At 48.8% G+C, this 16,445-nt stretch overlaps 1 protein-coding gene and 1 long non-coding RNA gene across 4 annotated transcripts in view; one reads left to right on the top strand and one right to left on the bottom strand.

Annotated features, from left to right (window-relative positions):
- Positions 1 to 11,711: 11,711 nt before the first annotated feature.
- Positions 11,712 to 14,986, bottom strand: LOC137437846 (uncharacterized). 2 transcript variants are annotated; one of them, XR_010986599.2, is made up of 4 exons: positions 14,667 to 14,986; positions 14,291 to 14,345; positions 13,951 to 14,032; positions 11,712 to 12,291 (listed from the first exon to the last, which is right to left on the bottom strand). It is a non-coding gene; the product is annotated as an uncharacterized LOC137437846 (long non-coding RNA). The 2 variants fall into 2 exon arrangements; XR_010986600.2 differs by lacking the exon at positions 13,951 to 14,032 and having other exon boundaries at positions 14,667 to 14,908.
- Positions 14,987 to 15,047: 61 nt separating this feature from the next.
- Positions 15,048 to 16,445, top strand: part of LOC137437845 (uncharacterized) — a 49,135-nt gene continuing 47,737 nt past the window's right edge. The window contains exon 1 of one of the 2 annotated variants that reach the window (XM_068132518.2): positions 15,048 to 15,350. In XM_068132518.2, the coding sequence (XP_067988619.2) occupies positions 15,195 to 15,350 (156 nt within the window). In that variant the 5' untranslated portion in view covers positions 15,048 to 15,194. The remainder of the gene's footprint in view (positions 15,351 to 16,445) is intronic. The other variant, XM_078766795.1, reaches the window with a different exon arrangement.

Raw genomic sequence — 16,445 nt, forward strand, 5'->3', positions numbered from 1 at the left:
TCCCTGTCATGGTGTATCACTCCCTGTCATGGTGTATCACTCCCTGTCATGGTGTATCACTTCCTGTCATGGTGTATCACTCCCTGTCATGGTGTATCACTCCCTGTCATGGTGTATCACTCCCTGTCATGGTGTATCACTCCCTGTCATGGTGTATCACTCCCTGTCATGGTGTATCACTTACTGTCATGGTGTATCACTCCCTGTCATGGTGTATCACTTACTGTCATGGTGTATCACTTACTGTCATGGTGTATCACTTACTGTCATGGTGTATCACTCCCTGTCATGGTGTATCACTTACTGTCATGGTGTACCACTCCCTGTCATGGTGTATCACTCCCTGTCATGGTGTTTTAGGAGTCGTGGACGGCGAGAGAACGAGGCCATTTGGTCGAGTTCAAAGCATGTTTATTCGTACAGAACCCAGCACACTGTCTAGCCCGTTTATCGGGCAGCAATATATATATACACACTCAAACACGTCATGCCGGAGTGTTTGCCCGGAAAAGGCGAGACCGGGCGTGCGCGGGCGTCCTGGGCGAGCCCTGGAAAGGCGAGTCTGGACGTGCCCGGGCGTCCTGGGCGAGCCCTGGAAAGGCGAGGCTGGGCATGCCCGGGCGTCTTGGGCGAGCCCTGGAAAGGCGAGGCTGGGCATGCCCGGGCGTCCTGGGCGAGCCCTGGAAAGGCGAGGCTGGGCATGCCCGGGCGTCCTGGGCGAGCCCCGGAAAGGCGAGACTGGGCGTGCCCGGGCGTCCTGGGCGAGCCCTGGAAAGGCGAGTCCGGGCATGCCCGGGAGAGGCGCGTCTGGGCCTGTCCGGGCGGCCTGGGCGAGCCCGGCATGGTGATCGCTCCCTGGCCGCGTCCTCAAGGCGATTGTGTATACCCAGCGGTAACCGCTACACGCGCCCCTCCAGAATCGACTTGCACCGGCAGGGTCAATTTAAGGGGGGTCCGGATGACCTGGCCGAAGCGACCCCTGGAGGGTTGTGGGGGGGGGGGGGGTCCGGTGTGGTGGTGGGTGTTCGAGCCGGGGGAGACGGGGGGCGGCCTCGCCGCGACATACTCTGCTGTGCAAAGCGCTGGGGGGACGTAGGACCGGGGTTGAGCCGACCGAGGGGCTGGTCAAGTCCTCGGGGGAGGCTGCCGAGGTTCCTCGCGGGCCTCCCGAGGTTGCAGTTCGCAGGTGCAGTGCCGAGAAGGCTCGAGCAGTGCTCGGCGTCGGTGCACGCGAAAAGCGGTCGAGCCAACTGAGGGGCTGGTCAAGGCCTCGGGGGACGCTGCCGAGGTTCCTCGCGGGCCTCCCGAGGATGCAGGATCGGAGAAGTAGTTGCGGCTGTAGTTGTAGAGTGAAGTTGGGCGAAGGTGACGAACAGCAGTGCGTGCGAAGGTAACGAAGCAGCCGTGCCGCGAACGTCAGAGCGCGCGCAAGAGATGAGCAGCAGTGCCACCCACATCCCGTAACTGCGTTCCGTCGGAGGGTCCTGGAGCGGGCTCGTCCCTCCAGTCGCAGAGGAGGAGCCGAGCGCGGTGCGCGAACCACATGGCCGCTCGTCGGTGCCAAAACTCCGGCAGCACGATCAAAACCGCCGTGTTCGTTTGCAGCCCCCGAATCCGTTCGGGGGTAGACGAGGTCACCAGTTTAGGAGTCGTGGACGGGCGAGAGAACGAGGCCATTTGGTTGAGTTCAAAGCATGTTTATTCGTACAGAACCCAGCACACTCTGTCTAGCCCGTTTATCGGGCAGCAATATATATACACACTCAAACACGTCATGCCGGAGCGTTTGCCTGGGAAAGGCGAGACCGGGCGTGCCCGGGCATCCTGGGAGAGCCCTGGAAAGGCGAGGCTGGGCATGCCCGGGCGTCCTGGGCGAGCCCCAGAAAGGCGAGACTGGGAGTGCCCGGGCGTCCTGGGCGAGCCCTCGAAAGGTGAGTCCGGGCGTGCCCAGGCGTCCTGGGCGAGCCCTGGAAAGGCGAGTCCGGGCATGCCCGGGAGAGGCACGTTTGGGCCTGTCCGGGCGGCCTGGGCGAGCCCGGCATGGTGATCGCTCCCTGGCCGCGTCCTCGGCAGGTGCAAGGCGATTGTGTATACCCAGCGGTAACCGCTACAGTGTATCACTTACTGTCATGGTGTATCACTCCCTGTCATGGTGTATCACTTACTGTCATGGTGTATCACTCACTGTCATGGTGTATCACTCCCTGTCATGGTGTATCACTCCCTGTCATGGTGTATCACTCCCTGTCATGGTGTATCACTCCCTGTCATGGTGTATCCCTCCCTGTCATGGTGTATCACTTACTGTCATGGTGTATCACTCCCTGTCATGGTGTATCACTTACTGTCATGGTGTATCACTTACTGTCATGGTGTATCCCTCCCTGTCATGGTGTATCCCTCCCTGTCATGGTGTATCCCTCCCTGTCATGGTGTATCACTTACTGTCATGGTGTATCACTTACTGTCATGGTGTATCACTCCCTGTCATGGTGTATCCCTCCCTGTCATGGTGTATCCCTCCCTGTCATGGTGTATCCCTCCCTGTCATGGTGTATCACTCCCTGTCATGGTGTATCACTCCCTGTCATGGTGTATCCCTCCCTGTCATGGTGTATCACTCCCTGTCATGGTGTATCACTTACTGTCATGGTGTATCACTCCCTGTCATGGTGTATCCCTCCCTGTCATGGTGTATCACTCCCTGTCATGGTGTATCACTCACTGTCATGGTGTATCACTTACTGTCATGGTGTATCACTCCCTGTCATGGTGTATCCCTCCCTGTCACGGTGTATCCCTCCCTGTCACGGTGTATCACTCCCTGTCATGGTGTATCACTCCCTGTCATGGTGTATCCCTCCCTGTCATGGTGTATCCCTCCCTGTCATGGTGTATCCCTCCCTGTCATGGTGTATCCCTCCCTGTCATGGTGTATCCCTCCCTGTCATGGTGTATCCCTCCCTGTCATGGTGTATCACTCCCTGTCATGGTGTATCCCTCCCTGTCATGGTGTATCACTCCCTGTCATGGTGTATCCCTCCCTGTCATGGTGTATCACTCCCTGTCATGGTGTATCACTCCCTGTCATGGTGTATCACTTACTGTCATGGTGTATCACTCCCTGTCATGGTGTATCACTCCCTGTCATGGTGTATCACTCACTGTCATGGTGTATCACTTACTGTCATGGTGTATCACTCCCTGTCATGGTGTATCCCTCCCTGTCACGGTGTATCCCTCCCTGTCATGGTGTATCACTCCCTGTCAAGGTGTATCCCTCCCTGTCATGGTGTATCCCTCCCTGTCATGGTGTATCCCTCCCTGTCATGGTGTATCCCTCCCTGTTATGGTGTATCACTCCCTGTCATGGTGTATCACTCCCTGTCATGGTGTATCACTCCCTGTCATGGTGTATCCCTCCCTGTCATGGTGTATCACTCCCTGTCATGGTGTATCACTCCCTGTCAGGGTGTATCACTCTCTGTCATGGTGTATCACTTACTGTCATGGTGTATTACTCCCTGTCATGGTGTATCACTCCCTGTCATGGTGTATCACTCCCTGTCATGGTGTATCACTCTCTGTCATGGTGTATCACTTTCTGTCATGGTGTATCACTTTCTGTCATGGTGTATCACTCCCTGTCATGGTGTATCACTCCCTGTCATGGTGTATCACTTACTGTCATGGTGTATCACTTTCTGTCATGGTGTATCACTTTCTGTCATGGTGTATCACTTTCTGTCATGGTGTATCCCTCCCTGTCAGGGTGCATCCCTCCCTGTCAGGGTGTATCCCTCCCTGTCAGGGTGTATCCCTCCCTGTCATGGTGTATCCCTCCCTGTCATGGTGTATCCCTCCCTGTCATGGTGTATCCCTCCCTGTCATGGTGTATCCCTCCCTGTCATGGTGTATCCCTCCCTGTCATGGTGTATCCCTCCCTGTCACTTATCACAACTGTCTGTATAATTCTACATCGTATGAAGTTTCTCCCTCGTCTGCTGATATCTCAGTAATTTGACCAACATAATGAAACTCCTTGTTTGAATTAACAGGTGTCAGTTTCACAAGCACAAAGTCACCAATTTCTGGTTCAGTTGCCGCTATTTTGCTGATACCAAGGGATCATCTTACATATCACGTGCCTTCGATACAGTCTGGCACCCTGCTCCGCTCACCAAACTCTCCTCTTATGGTATCCATGGAAATCTCCACGCATGGCTGGCGGACTTCCTCTCTGGTCGTCGTCAACGTGTGGCCCTGAATGGATTTCTCTCATCTCCCCTTCCTGTTCAGGCTGGAGTTCCCCAAGGTAGTGTTCTGGGCCCTATGCTTTTTCTGGTCTTCATCAATGATCTCTCCGACTCTCTAGAAAATCGTCTCTATCTCTTTGCTGATGACTCCACTCTCTGCCGCTCCATACCCCATCCCTCAGATCGGCAGTCTGCAGCCTCCTCACTCTCTGCAGACCTGGACAAAATCACAGACTAGGCAAACAAGTGGAACATGTCTCTCAATCCTGACAAATCTCACACTCTTACTATGTCTCTCCAAAACGACCGACTGGACAACCCTCCCATCCACTTTCTCAACAATCCTCTTCAAGAAGTTCTGTCACTCAAGCCTTTGGGTCTCACAATCTGCCATGATCTTTCCTGGGAAAACCACATTTCCAAGCTGGCCTCCAAAGCTAGTCGCCGACTGGGCATCCTCCGTCGTGCGGTCATTCCTTGGCACACATGAGCTCCTCACCACATACAAGGCTTTCATCCGCAGCTCAATGGAATACTGCTCTCCCCTCTGGGCTGGTGCTCCTGCCTCACTCCTAGCTCGGCTTCACGCGGTTGAAACCAAAGCTTTCAGAATCATTGGAATCTCCCACAATGAAGCTAACTCTGAGGGCCTTTCACTCACTCACCACAGGCAGGTTGGTGGTCTTTCTCTCTTCTACAGACTCCTCTCCGGCCTTGCTCCCCCAGCTCTCTCTGTGCTCTGTCCCCCAAATGTTCCTACAGGTCGCACAAGATCTGCCAGCAACCCTCTTATGGTTAAACTGCCAAAATCAAAACTCTCTATTCACCTTCACTCTTTCATTCCTCTTTTCTCCCGCCTCTGGAACAAACTCCCTCACTCTCTTCAATCCCACTCCTCCCTCCAGGTCTTTAAAACAGCTGTCCACCACCATCTCTTATCTACCCCCATCCAAAATCTTGGTCTTTTCTACTCCCGTAAATTCACTTCAGATCCACTTTTTTTAAATACCGACCTCTTTCCTGGAAGTCCTCGCAGTGTCCACGTGTTTTTTTATTTTTTTTACCGTTCCCCAACACCCCCCCCCCTTCCCATACCTCCTCCCCCCAAGCCCTCTCCCTCCCACAGATCTCCCAATGTCCCTGCTCTCCATCTTGTTCTCCTGCTCCCTTTATCATGTTTTATATGTCAGTGTGTCTTTTTTGTGATCAATGTTAGCTCTTACACGAGCCTCGACCTTGTATACAAAAAAACCCGGAAAAACCTATTAGGAGCCCTCACTCAGCCTGGTGTTGGGCTAGCGGCTAGGGTGCCAGCTTAGGATCCTGGGTTCGAATCCCGGTCGATCACTGAATTAACGCCAGGGGGGTTGACTCAGCCTGTCATCCTTCCGAGGTCGGCTAATTGAGTACCAGTTCACTGGTAATTCCCTGTTTGTCGTAAAAAGGCGACAAAAAGGGTTGGCGGCAGGAAGGGCATCCGGCCGTAAAACATTGCTTCAAAAAGGGGACCAAAAAACAACAACAACCACGGTCCCCGAAAAAGGCCAACCCCCGTTTGCGGGGAAAAATGGCCTCTAAAGGTGTTTTTTTTTTTTTTTACTCATCATGGGAAGAAATATACATACGATGGGGCACCTTGAACCATGGTTCGACCTGCCCCACCTTGCCAGGTTCAAGGTGCCCCATGCATCACCGTTATACAAAAATGCATGCTCACTTTCTATGTCCAGAGATGATCAAGAATTGATCACTTTATTATTAACCTGACTTCCTACACTGTCAGTTTGAATTGACTGACCCAAGTTTTCTTCTGCATCTATAGTTACTAGATAAAGAAGAACTTACCCTTGGAAATTTACCCCGGCCATCTTAAATCGAAAAAAATCAGTGTAATCTTGCAAAACGAAAAGGCAAGTGCTCATGACTATAGTAATAATAATATAATAATTCATTTATTTTGTATAGCGCTTTTCCAGAAGCCCAAAGGCGCTTTGACAGAGTGGCAAACATAATGCATAACAATACATGAAAACAACAATTTCAAAAAAGACAAGAATCAATAGGGAAATATTTAAAGCAAAAGGAGGGAGAAGGAGAAGAGATAGTCAGGGGTTAAATGCTGTGGGTTGAATGTTGAATGCAGTGTTGAACAGGTGGGTCTTTAGTGATGTTTTGAATGTGGTGAGTGAGGAGGAGTCTCTGATGGTGTGAGGTAGTGAGTTCCAGAGGGTGGGCGCAGCGATGGAGAAGGCCCTGTCCCCCCAGGATCTGAATTTGGTCCGGATGGAGGGGGTCAGGAGGTTTGTACCAGCAGAGCGGAGGTTGCGGGTGGGAGTGTGTCTGGAGAGGAGGTCAGCCAGGTAGGATGGGGCCAGGTTATGGAGGGCTTTGTATGTCAAGAGGAGGATTTTGTACTGGATTCTCTGGGGGATGGGGAGCCAGTGAAGCTTGTAAAGGACGGGGGTGATGTGGTCACGGGTCCGGGAATGGGTGAGTAGACGGGCAGCGGAGTTCTGAATGTATTGGAGTTTATTGGTGATTTTTGAGGGTGAACCATAGAGGAGGCTATTGCAGTAGTCCAGACGGGAGGTGATGAAGGCGTGGATGAGGGTTTCTGCAGCCGTGGAGGAGAGGGATGAGCGGAGACGGGCAATGTTTTTCAGGTGAAAGAAGGCTGACTTTGTGATCTGTTTAGTGTATTTGTCGAAGGAAAGGGTTTGGTCAAAGATGACGCCAAGATTCCGGATGTGAGGGGAGGTGGATACTGGGATACCGTCGATGTTGAGGGCAAAGTTATGGGTGGATTTTGTGAGCGTTTTTGGGCCAATGATGATTATTTCAGATTTATCACAGTTAAGCTTGAGGAAGTTGATTTGAAGCCAGGATTTTATTTCAGTGATGCAGTTTGTCAGGATAGAGTGGGTGTCGGTGGAGACGAACTTGGTGGAGATGAAAAGCTGGATGTCATCGGCGAAGCAGTGGAATTGGAGACCATGACGGCGGATTAAGTGACCGAGCGGGGACAGGTAAAGGATGAAGAGGAGGGGGCCAAGAACTGAACCTTGGGGGACACCTTGGGGGAGGGGAGCAGTGGGGGATTTGCAGTTATTGATGGAGATGAACTGGCATCTGTCATAGAGGTATGATTTAATCCAAGAGAGGGCAGTGCCGGTAACGTTAAAGGTGGATTCAAGTCGGGTGAGGAGGATAGTGTGATCGATGGTGTCAAAGGCAGCGCTGAGGTCGAGGAGGACGAGAATGTTGAGGTTGCCAGCGTCAGAGGAGAGGAGAAGGTCGTTGGTGATTTTGAGGAGAGCAGTTTCAGTACTGTGGTTGGACCCGAATCCGGATTGGAATGTTTCATACAGGTTATTGGCAGAGAGATGATGTTTGAGTTGAGTGGCTACAGCGCGTTCCAAAACTTTTGACAGAAAGGGTAGGTTGGAGATGGGTCTGAAGTTGTTTAGGGTGTCAGGGTTTAGACCAGGTTTTTTTAGAATGGGGGTAACAGCAGCAATTTTGAGGGAAGGTGGGACGATGCCTGTAGACAGGGAGGAGTTTATTGTTGCAATGATAAGTGGAGAGAGAGCAGGGAGGGAGGCTTTGACAAAGCTGGAGGGGATGGGGTCAAGAGTGCAGGTGGCAGTTTTCATTCCTATGAGGAGTTCAGAGAGGTCAGTAGGGGAGATTGGGGAGAACCGAGACAGGGGATGGCAGGACAAGGGGGGGCAGGTGGTTGGAGGGGGAGCGGGTGCGGCGGTGGTCAAGCTGTTGTAGATGTTGTCAATTTTGCGTTGGAAGAAAGAGAGGAAGGAGATGCAGTTGTCTACTGTGAATGACTGGGTGGTGGTGTTCAGGGGGCGGAGGAGTTTGTTTATTGTCGAGAAGAGTGCTTTTGGGTTTCCGGAGCCAGAGTGGATAATTTGAGAGTAGTAGGCAGAGCGGGCGTGGGAGAGGGCATCTTTGTAGTGTTGTAGGTGGTCCTTGTAGGCTTGGGAGTGAACTGTGAGACCCGTTTTATTGCGCAGTCTTTCAAGTTGGCGAGCACGAGTTTTCATCAGGTGGAGTTCAGGGGTAAACCAGGGAGCAGAATGGGTGAAAGAAACTGTTTTGGTTTTTACAGGCGCAAGCTGGTCAAGGCAGGAGGAGAGAGTGTGGTTGTAGTAGTCAGTGAGGTCAGAAGGGGTGTGGAGGTCAATGAAGGGAGAAGTGGACATTTTTTCAGAGAGGGTGGATGAGAATGAGGTAGGTGAAAGAGCGTTTAGCTTACGGAAGTTGATTGTGCGATAATGCCTTGGTGTTGGGGCGGGGATGTTGATGGTTAGAGTGATGGCTAAGTGGTCAGAGAGGGTGAGGTCAGAGCCATAGAGATGGTGCAAATTTAATCCAGTGGAGCAGACAAGGTCCAAAATGTGACCACGGATATGGGTAGGAAAGTCGACATGTTGAGTGAGGTTAAAGCAGGTGAGTAAATCAGTGAAGTCAGTGGTTATTGTGGAGTCAGTGGAGTCCATGTGGATATTGAAATCACCAAGGAGGAGGATTGAGGGGGAGAGGGAACATAGCTGGGTCAGAAAGTAGGAGAAGTCAGACAGGAATGATGGGTGTGGTTTGGGAGGGCGGTAGACGACAGCCATGACTGACTGCGTGCGACCAGAGAGTTTTAAAGCCAGGTGTTCAAATGATGGAGCAGATGAGATGGAGATGAGGTTGGTCTTGATGTCTTGACGGTGGATAACGGCAATTCCACCACCTCGGCCCTCCGAGCGTGGTTTATTGACGTAGGAATATCCATTGGGTGTGGTGAGGTTAAGTGTGTAGTAGTCCAGAGGTTGTTGCCAGGTTTCGGTGAGACAGAGAAAGTCCAGTTTGTTATCCAGGATGTATTCGTTCAGGATGAGGCATTTGTTGTTGAGGGACCGGGTGTTGAACAGGGTGAGCTTGATGTTGTTTTGAACAGCAGGGATGAATTCAGGTGATTTAGCCAGGGTTCGTAGGCAGGAGGTGCGATCGTGTGCGTTGCTGTGACCAGGTGCGCTGGGACGAAGAGTGAGAGTGCGCTGAGCCGACCAGAGGACGGGGATGGAGTGACCTGATTGCAAATAAACAAACTTACGACCGGAGCCACGGTGAATGTACCTGGGTCGTCGGAGGAGTCCATTTGATTTGATGGCAGAGATGCATGATGGGGTGGAGCGGGTATTGAGCAGAAGAAGCCTTGCGGCGGAGTACCTCAGAGCCATGCCAGGCAGGGGCGAAGGGACGAGTACGAGGCCAAGGTCGAGGAGGCAAAGCGGCAAACGCAGCGGCAAACGACTGCAGCCGCTAATCAAGACCACAGCGGCAAACAGCCACCGCCGCAAACAACGGGAGCGGGCCTGAGGAAACAGTGGAGGAGCCGGGCAGGCGAAGCCAGGAGCAGAGCCGGGACCGAGCAGAGGGCAGACCCAACGGTCAAAAATCCACCACGTTTACAATCCGCAAAACGTAGTAGTTTATCGACTTGCCACTCGGTGATCATACACTAGAGATATCTAGGTGGAGGTAGTTATACTAAGGGAATTGAGGCCTGTGGTTCAAGGTGTCCTGCTCTCCCCTACTCTGCTGTGGAATTTCTAAAATCTATCTATAATTCCAGTAATCTCTGTCTGTCTGTCTGTACGTTTGTCTGTGACCGCTGTTTCTCGACAACCACGGGTCCGATATACTTTTAACTTGCCAGGTATATTGCTGGGGACCCGAGGATGTGCCTTTTCAAGGTTTCATATTAATCGGACAATTACTTACCGAGCTATGTCCAAAAAACGATTCAACCAATCAGAGAGCAGCGAACGATCGCGTGTGCCGAACGTGGCGGGCACACTCTGCCTCGGATGGCACATTTGAGAGCGTATTCATTTATTTCACGTTTGCAAACTATGTTGGCGTTAAACTATGTTTTACAACTAATAAAAACGAATTTGCGATTCATTCGCTTTCCTGCGCGTTTGTGCACGCGATGGCGATTTCTTTACCAAACTCCGGAAGCCGTTCGCTTTGGACCAAACCATTGCATGTAAATAGAGGGGGGGGATTGTCACCACTCGCAAGCCGTTCGCTTTGGACCAAACCATTTCATGTAAATAGAGGGGGGGGGGTATAATTTTAGATATAGATATAGTACGGGCATGCCCTAGTTTATTCAAATCTAGCAAAATGGCACCTCCTAGGCAATCAGCATATTGATAGCATATGGTTTTTATAACCCATGATGGGAATGTCACATTTTGATACATAATAACATCACATTTGGTTCTAATTTGCAGCAACTATTGAAAATCCGGTGCAAATCCTCCTTCCATTTGACAAATGAGACTGATACTTGGTAGAGCGCGGCTGAACACGTACCTCCGTCAGGCTGAACAGTTTCCATTTTGTATCCCATTGATAGATATCTGGATCCGGACACGAAACAAAATCTAATCGGCTTGCTCTTATCACCTACCAACTAACTCATGCACCAAGTTTTGTCATAAATCGTCCACAACCTTTTGAAATATCATGCTATATATATCGCTTTGACCCAATCTCTCAACGGTGAAGAATCATTTAGAATATTCCACTATCTGGATCTAGATTTGAATTTCAATAAACTCTAATCAATTTGTCCTTATCACACACCCAACCTGTCCACCAAGTGTCGTTCAAATTCGTCCACAACGTTTTGACATATGCTCACAGACAAGCAAACAGATGTGAAAACATCTTCTTCATCCACCTTCGGTGACGACGACAACAACAACATGCATTTTAAGGCCATTTTCCCTGCAAGAGCGGGGGTTAGCCTTGCGGTCCCCATGACAATCTTCTCCATTTTGCCCTATTTTCTGCATCTCCCCTTGTTAACTCCCTTGCCCGCATTTCTTCTTCCACCATCTTTAGCCAAGTCTTTCTCGGTCTTCCCCGTCCTCTACTTCCTTCTACATTCATTTCCATCACTCTTCTCAACCAGTCACTTTCATCCTTCCTCAACACATTAGCAAACCATCTCAACCTGTTCCTCTTCACAGCATCAATCACAGGCTCTATTCCCATCATCTTTCGCAATTCATCATTTGTCTTCCTCTCTCTCAACGATACTCCGCACATCCACCGAACCATTCGCATTTCCACCCTTTCCAGCCTTCGTTGCTGCTCTACGTTCATTACCCATGTCTCGCTCCCATAAATCATAACACTTCTCACACCTGCAGCATACACCTTTCCCTTCAGCTTTAATGACACTCCCCTCCTCGTCAGCACGCCACTCAGTTCCCGAAACTTCTTCCATGCACATCTGACTCCAGCAACCGTTGCCGAGTCTGATCCACCTTCTCCATTCAGCATGTCACCTTCGGTGACGGAGGTAATAAAATCCATCAAAGCCGATCTTTTGGCTTTACTCAAGGATGGACTCTTTTTTCTTCACTACAAACATCATTTACTTTTTTCATTTATTTTCCACATTCACTTCACAACTGTACAGGAAGTTTACACGACAATCATCTCAGGTGTTTAACGTAATGTTTTGCAGTGGTTCCATCTATTTTTCTCTGAACACAGACGTGTCATTTGATGCTGCTGTGTAAGTTCCCGAAGGCAAGTGCTAATGACTGTTATATTATCAGTTATATTTGTTATATTTAGAGTAAGCTCTGAACCCGAAGATAACGTATAAAAGGTGCTCTCTCTGTGGAGCAGGTGCAAGAGTTACCATTCCAAAGTGCACAAGCTCGTATTTGCTCGATTGCAAAGCACAAATCAATCACGACCCCCGAGTTCACATGGAAACGTTTCAGGTAGAGTTGAACACTTTCGATTATTTATCATCAAACACACGTCGTCTTTTGTATAAATCAATCACATCTTGTTCCGAAAATCCGACCACAGTGAGTTTTACATCCATAAACAGGTCCACAAGACGTGATCATGGTGGATTATTTCTTGGAAAAGTGGCTGGGTTTCTCGTCGTTCGGTGGGAGTGACGAAACCCTCCTCTCAAAGTCATCGTTTCTCACTGAAATAACAAAAAAAATTATAAAAAGACAAGGTTTGTTATCGAGTCGAAGAGAAGCTCGTGTCTCCACACAAATTTCAATTTTTTTCTCGGGTGAGGGGGAGTGGGGGAGTGGGGAAAACAACTTTTCAAAAGGAGGCAATGCCCTAAAATAAAAGTTGCAGGAAATGGTCAATTTGATGAAGCGTTGGTGTTTGGATCTGCAAAATATTTAATACTATGGTCAGAATTCCTGGAAAAAAGTGATTAGGAATTTTTGGGGGGAAAATATATTGTTTACCGCAAAGATTTAATTGCAATTCAAACAAGTAGTCCGCAATACCAATAATACAAGGCGCTGAGAGAAAGACGTTGCCAGGGTATAAATAAGTATTAAGGAACTTTTTTAGAAGATTCAATTGTCCTTTATATTTCTTTTTGGGAATTTGTTCCAAAACCTCGAGGCAATTGATTAACAGGTTTGAACTATCGCCCACATTTTTGTGGCATTTACGTACTCGGTGAGTGCTGTATAACTATGTGAGTAAGGTGTTCTCTGCTGTGTAAAACATGAGGAAATACTGGAAGAAATGACAAGGACTTTAACGATTGAATAATTATTACCTTTGTAACCGAAGGTGGACGGAGGTTATGTTTTCACTCCTAATTGTCTGTGTATCTGTTTGCTCGTCTCTGAGCACAATATCTCAAAATTTTATGGACGGATTCGGATGAAACTTCGTGGACATGTTGGGTGCATGACAAGGACAGACGAATTCGATTTTGGTGAAAATCCAGTCCAACACGAGAATTTACATTTTTAAAGTTATTAGGAGATGGGCTAAACACGACATATACCAGGATATTTCAAAAAGTTATTGATGGATTCGGACAAATCATGGTGGACATGTTTGGTTTATAACAAGGACGAATGGATTAGACTTTGGTGGAAATCCAGATCCAGCTAAGAGAATTTAAAAGTTTTCAAATGATTTTCCACCATTGAGTGATAGTGCTAATAACGACATATAAGATGATATATCAAAAAGTTATAGACGGATTCGGACAAAACTTGGTGGACAAGTTGGGTGCCTGACAAGGACGAATCGATTAGATTTTGGTGGAAATCCAGATCCAGATAAGAGAATTTAAAAGTTTTGAAGTTATTTTCCACCATTGAGTGATAGTGCTAATAACGACATATAAGATGATATATCAAAAAGTTATAGACGGATTCGGACAAAACTTGGTGAACAAGTTGGGTGCGTGACAAGGACGAATCGATTAGATTTTGTTGGAAATCCAGATCCAGATAAGAGAATTTAAAAGTTTTGAAGTTATTTTCCACCATTGAGTGATAGTGCTAATAACGACATATAAGATGATATATCAAAAAGTTATGGACGGATTTGGACAAAACTTGGTGAACAAGTTGGGCGCGTGACAAGGACGAATTGATTCGATTTTGGTGAAAATCCAGATCTGGACACGAGAATTTGAAATTTTTGAAATGATTCGTCACCATTGAGGGATCGGGCTAAGCACGACATATAGCAGAATATTTCAAGAAGGTGAGGACGGATTCGAAAAAAACTTGGTGGATGAGTTTGGCAGATGACAAGGACGAATTGATTAGATATTGGTTAATGTTCGGATCATGCAGATGCAGATCCAGCTCACCAGTGGGATACAAAACGTAAGCTGTTCACCAAACTTGTCCACCAAATCTCGTTCAAATCCATCCATAACTTTTTTAGATATCCTGCTCACAAACGGACAAACAGGAGTGAAACACACAACCTCAATCCAACTTCGTGGTGGAGGTAATTACACTCTTGTGCCATGTCATTGAGCTTCAATTACATTCTTAAAAGGGGAGGGAGGGGCACTGGGCGGTGTTCGTAATATAAATATTTGTTTTAATTCGATTCGAGGAGCATAGGTTTTGAAAAGGTTAAGAAACCAAAACAAAATAGTTTGATGAACTGTTGATGAAGTTTGTGTTTGGAAAAACCCGTACAAAAATGTAATGCGGTGTAGATGAAGACGAAACCAAGGGCCATGTGAGTCATCGTCTGCAACAAAGAAGAATCAACGTCAGAACCTCACGTCGAGGAGGCAAACAATCCCAGATTCAAACTTGGCCCATCTATTTATTACGTACGCAAACGGGGAAAGGGATGTAGAAAATCAACATTGACATAAGCGAGGATCAGCGAGGGTATAGGAAAAGGTGGACATTTAGGAGAGGGAAGAAAAATGTATGGAGCATATGCGTTGGCCATGGGTTCAAAATGCCGCCATATTAGCGTACGTCATAAATAGACTGCACTCACGACGTTGTGTCTCAAGGACCTTCAGAAGGAAAATCTCAGGTATAATGTTCACTCGCCCACCTTGCCAAAGAACTGCAGGTAGCGTCCCATGACTTTCTTGTCCCGGTTTTTAGTTTCTCTCGAAATAGCAACGTTGCGATGTGATTCATGAACTGTAAGTACAAGTCTGTGAGCGAGTAAACGACCGAACGGTGATTTAAAATTAAAATTACACGTACATCTCATAACACGCCCCCCGAGTCGCCACCTCGGAAACAAGCGAATTTATAAATGATCATTATTGTCGTTTCATTATTCTCGTTTCAGGAAAATTTATCTGAGGCAAAGGGACTTCATACATAATGGACTCGCATTGGCTTTCAGGTAACGAGGACGTTTACCACCCGAGGTACCATCCGCCCGCCACGCACCAATCAACGGGCGGCGCCGTTTAACAAAGCCCTGGCGGTCGCGGACAGGCCCCGTGGAGAAAAAACTCACAAGTTGTCTTCTTGGCAAGTACAATTAAGAAACCGACCCATTAGAGTGAATCGGCCTTCCTGGTCGGGCCTCGGTCTTGCCTCGGTGCCTTGTAGCAGGCGTCGGAACATGATCAAAAGGCGCGGACCTTATAAGCAATACCTGCGAGACCCCAGTATTCCCATTCCACGGACCACCCTCCGGCGGAGGCTCCGCGAACACGCCAGGCTTTTCCAATCACCGGAACAAGATCGACATGGAATATCCATCAAAGAGGAGTACAAGGTCAGCGTCCTCGGCTCGGTGTCCCTCCCTCCCTCGAGTTCTAGTATGAACCGGCATGGTGCACAGAACGCGCCATTTGAGGTTGATATTCTGTACTATATCTGAAAACTGACGCCCACTGTGCATGCCGTGTCCAGTTGGACGATGCGTACAGTAGTCAGTACCTTGTATACAGTGTGCAGTCCGTTGTCTGTGCACCTTGTATACAGTGTGCAGTCCGTTGTCTGTGCACCTTGTATACAGTGTGCAGTCCGTTGTCTGTGCACCTTGTATACAGTGTGCAGTCCGTTGTCTGTGCACCTTGTATACAGTGTGCGGTCCGTTGCCTGTGCACCTTGTATACAGTGTGCAGTCCGTTGTCTGTGCACCTTGTATACAGTGTGCAGTCCGTTGTCTTTGCACCTTGTATACAGTGTGCAGTCCGTTGTCTGTGCACCTTGTATACAGTGTGCGGTCCGTTGTCTGTGCACCTTGTATACAGTGTGCGGTCCGTTGCCTGTGCACCTTGTATACAGTGTGCAGTCCGTTGTCTGTGCACCTTGTATACAGTGTGCAGTCCGTTGTCTGTGCTCCTTGTATACAGTGTGCAGTCCGTTGTCTGTGCACCTTGTATGCAGTGTGCAGTCCGTTGTCTGTGCTCCTTGTATACAGTGTGCACTGTGCAGTCCGTTGTCTGTGCACCTTGTATACAGTGTGCAGTCCGTTGTCTGTGCACTTTGTACACAGTGTGCAGTCCGTTGCCTGTGCACCTTGTATACAGTGTGCAGTCCATTGTCTGTGCTCCTTGTATACAGTGTGCAGTCCGTTGTCTGTGCACCTTGTATACAGTGTGCAGTCCGTTGTCTGTGCACCTTGTATACAGTGTGCAGTCCGTTGTCTGTGCACCTTGTATACAGTGTGCAGTCCGTTGTCTGTGCACCTTGTATACAGTGTGCAGTCCGTTGTCTGTGCTCCTTGTATACAGTGTGCAGTCCGTTGTCTGTGCATCTTGTATACAGTGTGCAGTCCGTTGTCTGTGCACCTTGTATACAGTGTGCAGTCCGTTGTCTGTGCACCTTGTATACAGTGTGCAGTCCGTTGTCTTTGCACCTTGTA

This window comes from Myxine glutinosa, chromosome 12, assembly GCF_964187855.1.
Source record: "Myxine glutinosa chromosome 12, kmMyxGlut1.1, whole genome shotgun sequence".
Taxonomy (NCBI): Eukaryota; Metazoa; Chordata; class Myxini; order Myxiniformes; family Myxinidae; genus Myxine; species Myxine glutinosa.